The 13,921-nt window shown below is 46.9% G+C and overlaps 1 protein-coding gene across 1 annotated transcript in view; it reads left to right on the forward strand.

Moving 5' to 3' along the window:
* HGFAC (HGF activator) overlaps window positions 1–13,921 on the forward strand; it is a 99,243-nt gene that overhangs the window by 47,546 nt on the left and 37,776 nt on the right. The window contains exon 8 of the mRNA XM_006030018.3: window positions 12,048–12,222. Within this exon, the coding sequence (XP_006030080.1) occupies window positions 12,048–12,222 (175 nt within the window). The remainder of the gene's footprint in view (window positions 1–12,047; window positions 12,223–13,921) is intronic.

Here is a 13,921-nt window from a genome sequence, read left to right on the forward strand (position 1 = left end):
TCTTCCTAGTGACAGAGAGGAAGGCAATACCTCAATAGTTTCCAGTCAGAATTATCTCCCTTTTTAACAATGGTGACAATATTGGCATTACTTAGTTCATCAGGAATTTCCTTGGTGTTCCAAATTTTAAGAAACAGTGTGTGGAACTTGTTGTTCATAGTTTCATCATCAGCTTTGAAGACCTCAGCTGGTGTGCCATCAGGGCCGCTGGTTTCTTGTTCTTCATCTGTCTTGTTGCCTGGTGGACTTCTTCAGAGGTTGGTAGGCTGGCAAGTGCTTCCCTTACTGGATGATGAAGGATGTATTTGATGGTTTCATCCATCTCTGTTTATCCTGGTGCTTTTGGTAGTGCTCCTTCCAGTGGTTTTTGATGGCTCATACCTCCTTCATATTTTGGGAGAAAGAATAAACATTCCATATAATGCATCTCAGGTCCACTGATAGTCAAGCTTGGAGTTCTGATCCCACAAGTGAGGTAAAAATATACCATCCTGCTCTGGGTCAATCATCTCCTACCAGCAAAGATCCTTGTTGACAGTCAAGAGCCAGAGAATGTTGAACACTTTGCATACTTTGGCAGCTGTCTTTCAAAGAAGGTCAATGTTGATGAAGAGATCCAGTATAGGATCCAATGTGTCAGCTCTGCTTTAAGAAGACTGGATCATTGTGTGCTCAATGATCATAACATCAGGACTTGAACAAAGCTGCTACTATATAGGCTGTAGTAACCCCAACTCTTCTCTACGTCTGTGAAGCTCGGGTGACCTATAGGGACTACCCGAAAAGCCTGGAATTCCATCATCAGCGATATCTCTGGAAGATCTTTGGCATAAAGTGGGAGGACTGTCACACAAATGCCAGTGTTCTCAATGACTCAGACCAGCAGTATGGACATATTGATTATATATCATCAACTATGGTAGACATGGCATTGTGTGCACATGCCTGCTGTACGTTTGCTAAAACAACTGCTATACTCCCAACTCAGTCAAGGACAAAGGACATGCAGTGGCCAGAAGAAATGCTTTAAGGGCACCCTCAGGGCAAACATTAAAAAGTGTGATATTGACTGAACAAATTGGGAAAAACTAGCCTGGGACAAGGTATATTGTACTTTGAGAAAAACCACCTCACCTGGGAGGCAGAAAAATGACAGAAACAGAAGGAAAGGAAACAAGATCAAGAAATTTGCCATCCAACCCTCCCTTTAACCACCACTTGTGATTTTACTAGAGAGTCTGCGGCTCTAGGATTGGCCTTCTTAGCCATCAACAGACTCATCTTCAACCCTGTTCTTGACCCATGGGAGTGATCATCCGCAACCATGAGGAATCACCACCAACTAAACTCTTTGTATATCTGCAGGATCATTTATATTGTACACAACTACTCTGTAGATTATCAGTTGCCTTGGAACTGTAAAATGTCACCAGAAGAATCAAACAGCAGATAAATTAATCCCTCTGTCCTGTTGTCTGTGGAATGTAGGTAATTATTTCTTCAGACTGTGATGAGCTCCTGGTGGAATTTACAGACTCTGGATTTAAACTCATATATAAAAGTATTTAGTTTACACAATGGATGGGTTTATATAATAGCTTTTATGATCAACACAAACCTGCTGACTTAGTTCAGCTGAGCTTTTAGGTATTTTCCAGTAAAAAGGTGTTATCTATCACATGCTAATTGCAATGAATGCAGTAGACAATTCTGAATAACTTTGCAATTAAGAAGCTTCTTTTTATATTATGAATTACCTTTCCTCCTGTGACTAGAAGCATTCCTATTTTACATATCAACTTGCTATTAGATTTAATTCATTGCAAGGAGCTGCCAATTCTTCATGGCTTTTGACCTGCACAAATTGTTTGTTTGTGTATTTTGTATTGAAACTACCCTTTCAGTGGGAATTTGTTTCACTGTTCAGCTCAGTCAGGCTGGGTGTTGTGTTGCCTTTTGCCAAGTGGAAAGCAGAATGCTAGATGAACCAATTATTTCTCGTAAACTGGGTAATTAGGCTGTTCACAGTTGTATAAAATCATAACTCTATGTGCCCAAGCAGGAATATTCATTGTAAACAAATGATTGACTCTTAGAAAATAATCATTCTTTGTGCTTTTTTTAATTATTTTCATCCAACAATTTTAAAGCATTTTACAAACATCAAACATTAATCTGTGAGCTCTCAGAATTCCATGTATGTGCTGCAGAACACTTCTTCCAGAAAGAGGAAATTTAGTACACAGAAATGTGCAAGTGGCTTTCCTGGGATCACACAGAAAGCGAATAGTAAAGCCAAGAGCAAAGATCACCATTCCTGACTTCCAGGTCCATCCAATACACAGTAGACAACATTTCCTCCTCAACAAAATGTGAAAAAGTCTGCCTGTAATAGTCTCCTTCATACAATACTAGAAGGAACCACACATGAAAAATACTCCTCCAAAATATTCCCTTTTGTGTGGGAGTGTCTGTGTTTAGAGCAGGTGAGACAGACACTTGGCTGGGATGGTTTAGCCAGGGATGATTCTGTCCTGAGCAGGGAACTGGATTAATTTCCTTCCAGACCTACTTTGCATGAACCTATGACCTGTCAAAAGTTGGCATCTATTAACAGGTGCATTTATGTGCAACGTTTTATGAAAATGTACTAAATTATTCAGGAAAATGGCCCTAGAGTCAGAGGCATAACTGGGCATTTCTGTGCCCTGGGTGGTGGTGGCAGTGGCCACCAAGGGCAGATTCAGGGGTTATGGTGATGCAGTCTCATCCCCTTTTGGTTGTACAGTGCAGCTGCTGTCAGAGCTCTGCATGTGCTACGAGCTCTGAGCTCACTAGCTGGTCAGTGTGGGGTCTGGCCACGGCCCCTGCTTTCATGCACCTTTAGAGCCCAGGGGCTGAGTGCCACTGCTCTTTCTCTCCCTCCTCCCCTGCTCTCCAAACTGAATTCAGCAGCAAGGGAAAAGAGGGGGGAAGAGCAACTCAACCCTGGTTTCCAGAGCTGTGTCAAAACAGGGACTGAGCAACACTGCCACCTGTTTCCGCTTTCCCCTTGCTGCTGAATCTGGGGGAGGAAAACTGTAGCAGCACTCATCCCCAGGGCTCTGGAGTCCTGCAAAACCAGAGACTCTGGTCAGATCTCATGCCAGCCAGCTCATGAATGCAGAGTGCATGGCATATGCCGAACTCTGAAATAGATCACTGGCATCCAGGTTTATGGCAAGGGTTGTGTGCGTTAGGCCTGTACAAATAAGGGAGTATTCGATTTGGATTTGGCCAATTCAGAGGACAGTGATTCGATCTGGATCACTGTCCCAAACTGATTTGGCCGAAGCAGCTTCGGAAGATTCGACGCCGATTCGGAGAGATTCGGAGACTCGGCCATAATCTATAATGGGGAATCACTGAAATAGCTATAACATTGCTATTTTTTGGCAGATTTGGATAAAAACAGCAGAGATGGAAGCCCCCTTCTGTGGGCATGAGGGCTGCCAAATTTCAAGGAGATAGGTGCAGGGTTTCTGGGAAACTGTACCTTAAGGTGCTGACAATCAAAACTCATGTCATGTGTGTGTTAAGGCGGAGCAGGGGGAAAACAGCAGGCATGGTAACCCCTGTTGAGTCCATAAAGTCTTCCAGGTTTCAAGGAGATAGGTGCAGTTGTTTCTGAGAAACTGCACCTCAAGGTGCTGACAAGCAAAACTTGTGACGTGCGACTTTGCGTGTGTGAAACCAGCAGGGATGGTAGCCTGTAACAGGGAGCCTTCCCAGTGCTGAGGCAGAAACAGCCCACAAAAGGGACAGAAAGGCTGCAGGGAGAGGCGTATGTGCTGTTTCTACATCCCTCCCCCAGAGCACTGTGATTGGAAGGGGACTCGGGGAAAGATCACAGTCACTGGTCAGCTACAGATGTCATTCTTTCCCCCCCTGCTCCCTCTTCCTCTTCTCAGTTTCTATCCCCCTGAAAGGCTGCCTTCCAAATCTTCGACTCTTTTTCCAAATCTTTTCCAAATCGATTTGGAGGGTTTTTTGGATTCCCGATTCAATTTGGATTTGGTGACTTGGCCTCTGAATCAGGCTGAATCTTCTCCGAATCAAATCGGCCACTGAAGTTTTTCATACCCCCAGTATGCATTGTATGTGCGGTGAGTTCTTTTCACTTCACATGTGCCACACCACAAAGCAGGGCTTGATTGTACCCCACTCCTTGCCATGATCCTTGATCTGCCCCTGGTGGCCATAGCTGGACTGTTGGCAGTAGCCTGACTGCCAGGAGAACAGCAAGAGCTGCTATTTTTGCACCCCCCTCTGCTGCCCCCACAAGTAGGTGCCCAAGGCGGATGCTTGCTTGTTGCCCGCCCCCTGGTTATTATACTACTGCACAGAGGTGGTTAGTCATGTTAGTTTAAATTCAGAGAGAAAGGACAGTGTAACAAGTGGGTGTCTTGGGGCCAGTTGAGTTGCTGGCCTGCCCACTTGTCTCAGGGCTAACCACCTGCCTATCTTGTCTGCCATGCCTTTGATGAAACCAATGTAAAGTTGTTAACAAGGTGGGAAAGTTGTTAACAGGGCTGCTCATTTACTTGCCCTGATGCGAAGGGCTATACACAGCTTCAAACCTTCCCTTATACTGTGTTCCATGCCTTGTAGATGGCATCCGTGTCCTAACATATGTCTGATGATCCAGTGCCCCCATACTAGGGTTCTCATTCCTGATCCCTCACACCAGGACCCTCACTCCATTGCCTCATGTCAAGATTCTCACTTCCATGCCCTCACACTGGAACTCACAATCTCTGTGCCTTCACATCAGAACTCTTGATCCCCGTGTCCTCGCACTGGGCTTTCAATCACCCCCACTTTTCCTCAGGCCCTCCCTTTTCCTCAGGCTCCCTGCCCAGCTTTGGATCCTCTTGGTCCCCTCATGCCCCCATACTGGGGCCTCAATCTCCTTGCCCAACACTGGGCCTCAATCCTTTTGCCCCTGGAGCTTCACACCAGCTCCTTCTTGGGGCTTAGAATTGCCCCCACCCTCAGAGCCTCACACCTGGCTCCCTTTATATGCCTCAGGCCTCGCTGTGGACCTGGGCTGTCTCAGACCCCTTCATGACCCGGACCCCACCTCAGGATCTACAGTTAACCTGGGCCCTTGCTTTGTCTTCAGAGTGTGCTCCCCTAGCCTTTCCCCTCCATGGGGTAACCCGCAAAGCAGTGGGGGCTGAGGCTTTCTGGTGCTTCATACTTACCCTTCACTGGGGTGGCACAGGTGTGACATTTCCTGGAGACTGCCCTGCCACTGCAAACCCCACCACACCATCCAGCTCCAGCAGGGTGTAGTTTTAGGTCATGCCCTAGGACTAGGATCCTCTACCATCCCCATAGCTCCTGCCCTGTACCTCTAAAATGTTACATGAGCAGCAGCTCCAGCCAGGTGACTCTCTCTCTACAGCTGCTTGTAGCAAACTGCTGGCTGCACTGCTCAGAGCCTGTTCTTATAACAAGCGGCTGGGCCCTGTTCCCAATCAGGCAGTTGTGCCTGATTGGGAGTACAGCCACCTGCAGGCTACTCTGCTGTTTGCCCATGCCCCTTTGAGTAACAGAGCACAACTTGAATAAGTTAAGTTATTTAAAGAGCAGCTAAGTGAATTAAAGAGCTTTTAAATCCCTCAGACATCAAGAGAACTCTTGTCTCACCAGATACCCATCCGTTTTCTAAGAAAGGAGGTCAGTGAACTGGTAGCTGAATCAAGGAGAAACATTTGAGCCATTTCTTCTGCAAGGCTGATATTGGAGCAAAGCCAGACATGCCCACATATAATGAATCCCTCAGAGAACAGCAGGTTCTGCCATAGTCAGACAAGACAGGCAAGTGGTTATGTCATATAAAGCAGAGAAAGAAGAAAAGAGCCAAACCTTGTTTATAACAGCCCTTTCTTCACTGTCATTAGATGGAAGAGAATCAGTTGAATACTCAAGTTGGTAGGCACATTAAAAATAACACAAAGTGCCCTCCCAATTTATAAATAGTCCAGTTGTGATCCAGCAGAGAATGGGTATTAAAAGTCTTTCTCTGTGCCTATCCACAGTGAATAAGATTTGTTACAGCCCCTTGACTCTTTAGCTGTAGCAGTTTTACCTTCTTCTCTGGAAGTCTCTGGAGCTGTCAGTACATGAGCATGCCTGAGATTGTTTCACCTTTAGTAGATTCCAGTCATGTTATGCCTAAGTTTTGTGGCAGCTATTAACAGAGCAGGGCCATGATAGAGGAAGTCTCCTTGTTCTACCAGGACTTCTGTTTGGTTTATACTTTCATATGCAACGAACCTCTTAATAATCAGTAGCCCTCAGCACAGTCAGTGGGTTCAGAGTCCTTGCTTAGTCCTACACAGTGTAGTCAGTAGAGCTGGTGTAGCTCTTAGCCCAGGGTAGGCAAAATATGGCCTGCATGGTCCCTTGGTCCCACCTGGCCCAGGCGCTGGCCTGTGGCATGTCCCGCCATCCACTGGGCACACAGTGGGGCTGGGTTGGCTCCACAGCTGGAGTGCCTTTTTAGGCAGCCCAGGTGGTGGTGGCTTTTTCTGGCTGCTGCTGCTGCTGGCCTCATCCCCATGGTACTGGCTGGGACCTATGTGCACAGCCCTGACCCCGGCCCACCCTGTGCCTGCTCCAGACTCACTTGCCCACGCCGAGCAGTGGCAGCAGTGGCCAGGCAGAAGCTGCTGCTCAGCATGGGGGAAAAGTGGCCCCTCCTCTTTGCCACTGCTAGGTCCTTCTTGCTGTAGCTGCCCAGAGCCTGTACCCAGGCTGCCCTGTGGCTCCTCTGCACTGCCCCACTGGGTGGCCTGGAGGCAGCAGTGATGGTGGCAGAGAGGAGTCACAGGGCAGCCCAGGTGTGAGCTCCAGGTGGCTGCAGTAAGAAGGGCCCTGCAGTGGTGAGGGAGAGGGGCCACTTTTCCCCCTTGCAGAGCAACAGCTGCCAGCTGCTGCCGCTGCTTCTAGGGTGGGCCAGGGTCAGGGCTGTGTGCACGGGTTCCTCCTGGCCTGCTCCGACTGGGGTGAGCCCGAAGCAGGCATGGGGCAGGCTAGAGTTGGGGCTGGGGCTGTGCATCGTTGGCAGTGGCAGCAAGGTTGGCGGGGGGGTGTGGGGAAGGGGTGTTGACTGGCCTGTGGCAGTTCCTCAGAACTGCCTATGTGGCCTGTGGGCCTGACTAATTGCCTGCCTCTGTCTTAGCCCAAGGTTTTTCTTGCCTTACTACTACTGGGGCACTGCTCCTTGCTGTTGCTGATGGGGTGCTACTCCTGGGGCGCTGCTCCTTGCTGCTCTTCACCGCTGCGGGGGGTGCTACTGCTATTCTTGTTGCAGAAGCAACTTAGCTCTTTTAGATGCAGTCTCAGCTCTTTCAGGACCTGGCAGGTACAGGCTTCTATTTGCTAATACCCTAAGGATTACAGCTCTTTAGGACCAAGTATGTAACAGGCTTAGACTGAACCCACTGAAGAGATTTGTACGTCACTGGTACTTATCCCTTTATGTTTGGATGCATATTTGAAATATAACACCATGCCCCCAATCTGGAGCCCCTCTCCTCTCTCTTCTGGTGATTCCCTTCACCTGAGACTTCTGTACAAGTCATCGTGAGCTGGGGAGGGGTCCCTTCACCTTAGCTGGGGGTCCTTTCACCTTAGACTTCTACGTAAGTCATGGTGAGCACTGACTCTTTACCTACATTTACTCAACTATCTCTTACAACATCAGTCCCCTTATGAAGTTTAAAATTTTAGAAGGCAGGGCCAGTGCACACAAACCTGACTTTCCTGACCTCTCATATTCAGAATATTAAAAGCAGTTAATACATTTTATCACAGTCCAAAGAAGCACAAAGTGGTTTTATTCCCTTGTCCATACCAATAGAGGATATGCAGATAAGAGAGAGTCCTCATAATCCAACCTTGCATCCCAATGGCGGTATGCAAATAAGCACCATGGAGAGATTGTCACACAGATACAGTAGCAACAAGGTTGTATCTACATCTGGAAAAACAGTAAGGTAATATATAGGGAGAAAGATTTGGTGATTCCAGAGCCCATCAGACCCTAATGTTTTTTCCCCTATCATCCTAGATGGAACAATGTCTAGCCTAGATGAGAGAGTTCAAACATGTTGGAAAAAGATAAATTCATCCTCTGAGGGCAAAGTACCTGGACTGTTAGGGGCCAAATACTACATACAGGTCAATCAGGCAATGGAGAAGATATTCTTGAAGCAGAGGAAGGTGATATAACTTCCATCTCATAGCCTGTAAGAGCTGCATTGCACTGGAAAAAATGAAAGTGGAAAAATTGCCAGCACATGCCTGCTTTAGACCAAAAGAAAATGTAGACAGTAATAGCATGTGAAAGAAACTGTGACCAAAGTAAAGAGACTACAACAAAGGTAGTGTTTGAAATGGATTTCAGAAAGGTGCATGAACAAATTGATGGGATTACAAGAGAGCGGCTTAAAAAGCTGTTCCAGCATGCAGAAACTGAGGGTATCTTTTCACATGCTCTGGGGTGGGGGTTAATTAGAGCGGCTCTTAGTACTGTGTCTTGTGTATTCAGCATCCTGCACTTCAAAATGGTGGCAGGGGTGCTTTAATTAAAGCTTGTTCAAATTAGAACACTTCAACAGACTCGCTTAATCAAATCTTCTCTGATTCATTCTAGTTAGAAAGTGTCAGAGCCGGTGTTGGGCACATGTATACCCTGAGAGCACAAGAGAAGAAGGAATAGTGAATAAAGAGTTAAAACTGTTTGAGGGTCCACAAAAATTTGTTTTGGGTCAGAATTAGAGTGATCATATTTCCCTGGTTTCAAAACATTTGCTGGCTATGTGTTAGTCTTTGGTAGTTTTTTCCTGTTGGGTTCGGTGTATATGATGAGGTGTCCCATTAAGAGCCTCTGTGAACCATGGCACTGCTAGAAATTGGTTTAGTAGTGTATGACCCTGTTGAAATAGAGGGCAGAAAATTGGAAGTCTGATTTAAAAAATAGGACAGCTTTGTGAAACTGGGTTTACTTCTACAGGATATTACAGGCTAAGTGACCCTTAACTTTCTTTCTGTAGTAATCTTTAAAAATACTGTCAGAAAGTTATTATTGTTGAACTCACCCACTTTGCTGGGGTCATTTTTTTTATACCTTTGAGCAGAACACCATGGAAAATTCAGAAAGGCGTCTAGGCAGTCCAGCACTTCCAGCTGTCTCCTTCAATGATTTGTGTATGGATAGACAGAAGTTCAGAAAAGTAAATGTGTTAGAGTTCAATTCTTTGAGGGGCCAGTGAAGTTTGAGGGTTCTCAATACTTAGAACCTTACAGAATCTGGACTATCAAGTGTCCCTCTCTCCTCTTTCCTTCTAATTCATGTTCACATGCAGTATAATTAAAACTTACACCTGCATCCCTCACTAAACGGAGCTGGAGGTTCTCAGTATGTAGTGAACAAACTTGGCTCTTTTGCTCAACAGAGATAATCTTTTATTATCCTGCAGCCTTCATGAATATATAAAAAGTTGTGTTGCCCTGAAATTATTGTTCTGAAGACTAGGACAATGTTGCTAGAATAATCAAATGACTGATAAGCTTATTTATTCTAAATGAGCTCTTTATATAACGTTGTAATTGTTTTTAAAATGTATGCAGTTCATTTCCAATAAGTCATATTAAAAATTCTGGGGCAAGCAGAATATAAATAGAAACACATCCAATTCAAAACTCTGTATTAGAACATCTTGGTACCATTTGGAATCCAAACTTTGCCACAGATCCAGTTTTGCAAAAGTCTTTTATAATGGGCTATAGTGCAGTCTTGGAGCCAAACACTTTGAAACATTGCAGTGGTAACCTGAAGAATAGCTACCGTTATTAGTAGCTCATTCATTCCTGATACTCTGCCTTGGTTCCCATGTGACTGTGTTTTCTCAAAATCCACAGAACCTTGGCAGGTATCTGCCTGTGACACGTGCTGTAATAGAGGTGCCTGGTTGTACATTTGTCAGGAGTTCCTCAATCGGTGGTGTTATGTGTTTAAATCCATTATTTAAATATGGTGAGAAATGAATTAAATCCTGCAAATGTGAAGGATAAATAATAGAGCTGTGCTGATTTGGTGGTGATTCAGGTGCTGAACTCCAAATCCAAATCGAATCAGGGGACCAATAAAAAGGTCCAAATCAATTTGAAGCTCTCTGAATTGATTTGGAAAAGATTCAGAGAGCTTTGATGATTTGGGCAGTCCCTGCCCACTGCAGGGAGCTGGAGTCGGACTTGGAGCTGGTAAGTAAGGGGTGGGGACAGGCGGGGGGGAGGCTGGAGCATGGAGGAGGGGACCAGGGAGGGACCCCTACTAGGCCCCATCCCCCACCTGCTCCCCCAGCCCCCCCATGACTGCCCCACCCACCCCAGCTCCCAGTGCTGTAAAAAAAAGCCCGAACTCACCAGGTGCTGTCCAGTGCGGGGGTGATCCCTACTGCCCTGCCGCTGCCCCACACTGGATGGGGAGCTCTGCCATGAACCCCCCGACCCCCCCACACACACACCCAGCCCCCACCATGGCTGCCCCACCTGCCCCAGCTCTGGTCTTTTAAGAAAAATAAAACCAAAAAACCCCACAAACTCACCAGCTCCTGCAATGGGCTCAGGGCTTTGAGGGGCTCATGGAAGAGCCCCCCATATGGCGTGGGGCAGTGGGGATCACCCCCCACCCGGCAGCACCCGGTGAGTCGGGGCTTTTTTTTCAAAGTGCCAGGAGCTGGGGCGGGTGGGGTAGCCATCGCCGGGGCTGGGACAGCGGGCAGGGAGAGCAGCAGCCGAATCTCTGAATCAGATTCAGTCAAATCGATTCAAGACAGTGATTAGAATCGCCCAAATCCGAATCTGAAGCGAATACTGGCTGCTTTGCACAGGCCTAATAAATAATACTCCCAGAAATCTCCAGGAAGAGAAGTACTGTGTAGCTTCTATTTACAGTTAGTCCTGCTTGTACATGGAATGGTTCTGCATTTACTTTACTAGAAGCACACTATGAGCTGGATTTTCAGAGACTGCCTTTTCATTTAGTGCAGTTTAGTATGTACAGAACTCTCCCCATATGCTTTTCAAGTGCTGTTGTTTGTGTATGCTATTGATAGATTTTAACAGCTGCCTGTACAGGTGGTAGAATATATATGTGCCAAACCCATTTGGACAATTGTTTAGTGCACAGGTGACAGTAAATCAGTTTTGCATGTGAAAATTCAGTCAGCTATGTTAGTATTTGCAAAATGCATGTTTGTTTGCGTGTGGTAATCTGCACATGTTAAAGGTTTTCAAGACCCTTTTGTAATCAGGCCCTTTAAATGCTTTAGCAAGAGTTCATGCTCTCCAGCAGCTTCCTTGTTACTGGCTGTCATTTACGTTGAACACATGAGGCCACTAACTTGCACTTTGTGTAAACATTTATGCCTGGGCAAAGTAAGCGTAACACATGGTTCATTTTATTTGTGCTGGTTTATATCCATATTTTATACCTTTATTGCAAAGGCACTGGAGAACTGCCTTCGTTGACTTTTAGTGCATGAAAATGTAATTTGGAACATTGGGATGAAATAAGCATTTTCTTAGCACTTGATTTGTCCTGCTTTCTGATCAATACACAGTAAAAGCTCTGTTATCCGGCATCCATGGGAAGTGGGGGGGTGCCGGTTAATCAAATGTGCTGGTTATCTGAGAGTTATACTTATCTTCTGCCCAGTGGGTTGGAGGCGTCTTTGCCTGTTCAGCTGCCACCCCTCCTGCTGCGTCTGGTGTGCCAGGGCTTTCACTCCCTGGCATCAGTGTGCCAGGGACAGGGAGGGGGCCCCGCACGGGCTGCTTTGCCCTGGGCCATGGTCCATGAGGAAGAAGTGGGACTCGGCTCACAGCGGCAAAACCGGAAATGCCACAGTGGGATAGATGCTGGTTAATAGAGCATTCTGGATAGTAAAGTGCCAGAAAACACAGCTTTTACTGTATCATGCTTTGTTCAGTTCCTAGGCATCCATGTTACACGGGCAATGGTACGGAGTACAGGGGCATTATGAAGAAGACCATTTCTGGACACAGTTGCATTTCCTGGAATTCAGATTTGCTTTACCAAGAGCTTCATGTTGACACTGTTGAAGAAGCGGTGCAGTTAGGCTTGGGACCCTTTTCATATTGCAGGTGAGAAAACTATTATAGCACCTCACATGTAGCCTGTTTGTATTGGGCAAGGGCTACTCTGGGGTGAACTTCACAAGCTGCAGGCATTTAAACTGTACACTGGTAGAGTTAACAGAAATATATAGTTATTTCTTACTTTCTATGGGGTAGCTCTACCCAAGAATGGTGACATACACTGGTGGAGGGTATATTCTGTGCGTCCATTGCACATTTATGCTATTGTAAAAGCAGATTACACCGGTATAAACATTCTGTGTGTCCATACTAGAGGTGGACTGATAAAGTTTTTTTGGCCAATACCAGTGACCGATTATTACTGAGCCGTATCGGCTGATACTGATCTGATTGCCAATATGCAGCCCAGCAGCTTGGAGAGCAGTGTGCAGCTGGTAAGTCTGTTGAGGGGAAGGGGTGGAAGGGAGAGAAGGGGCATGGGGGGGCCAGATTAAGGCCCCTGTGGTGAGGGAGGGAATGGGGCTGGGGCTAGGGCAGGAGCTGCCCAGCCAGGGTGGGGTATGGGATGGAGCTGCACAGCTCCTCTGGGGGGGGCACAGGATGGGGTGGATTCCACCACTACGCACACCCCCTGGGGAGCCATGGGGGCATGTGACCCCCGAATCTGTGCATGGGGTGAGGCTGGGCTGCTGCTGAGGGCTTGGGGTGGGGCCAGAGCTGGGCTCTTTTCGGCAGGGGTGGGGCTGTGCTTGGGTCAGGCGGTGGCTTCACTAGGATGAGGGGTTATGAGGGGCTATGGAAAATTCAGCCCACTCCATATCCCCCCACCCCAGCACTGCTGCTGCTGCCTGCCCCAAGCATAGCTCTGGCCCAGCCCCCACTGCCGGGAAGAGCCCAGCACTGCCTTCAACTCCAGCTTGCAGTGGCAGCCCACCCTTGGCTCTGTGCACAGATCTGGGGGGCACATGACCCCTATGGCTCCCCCAGGGATGTGTGTAGCGGCAGGATCCACGCCCCTGCCTCCCCATGCCCCCTCAGATGAGCTTCACGGCGTCATCCTGCACCCCACCGCACCCTGGCTGGGCAGCACCTGCCCCAGCCCCACTTCCTCCCTCACCTCAGGGGCCTCAATCTGCCTCCCCATACTTCTTCCCTCCCTCCACCCCTTTCCCTTAACAGACTTGCCAATTGGACACTGCTCTCCAAGCTGCCAGGTTGGCTGCATACATGCTGTAGCTGCACACGCACGTGGCGTTTATTAGTGACATTATTGGCCCCATCAGCCAAAAAAGGCAGATTGTTGATGACGTCAATTTTCCTTTTATTGGTGCCGATACAATATGGTCTGATGTATTGGTACACCCCTAGTCTATACCCTTATGTGCCTAAATTCTACCCAAGTCCTCTTACAAAGTTGATTTGGATCTATCTCATGTCCCACTTTAGGACAAATAGTATGAAAGATTAAACAGAAGTTTCAAAGCTTTAGGTCAGATGCTTAACCAAAGCATGCTGGTTGCTTTCCCATGGGTATTTGCATTTATAGATCAGGTTAATAAGCTTCAGTATTAGGGTTCCTCCTGGATTTCCAGATCACTCTGATATGTTGGGAAATATGAAAGCATCCTTTCTTAGCCTAGCTCTCTTGCACAAAGCCTGTAAGCATATAGAATAAATAAGTAAGCACATAAGTAAATAGAAGCAACTGGGTTGGAACTTCCAAAAAAAACCCAAACAAACACTC

Source organism: Alligator sinensis, unplaced genomic scaffold (genome assembly GCF_000455745.1).
Source record: "Alligator sinensis unplaced genomic scaffold, ASM45574v1 scaffold851_1, whole genome shotgun sequence".
In the NCBI taxonomy this organism is placed as follows: domain Eukaryota; kingdom Metazoa; phylum Chordata; order Crocodylia; family Alligatoridae; genus Alligator; species Alligator sinensis.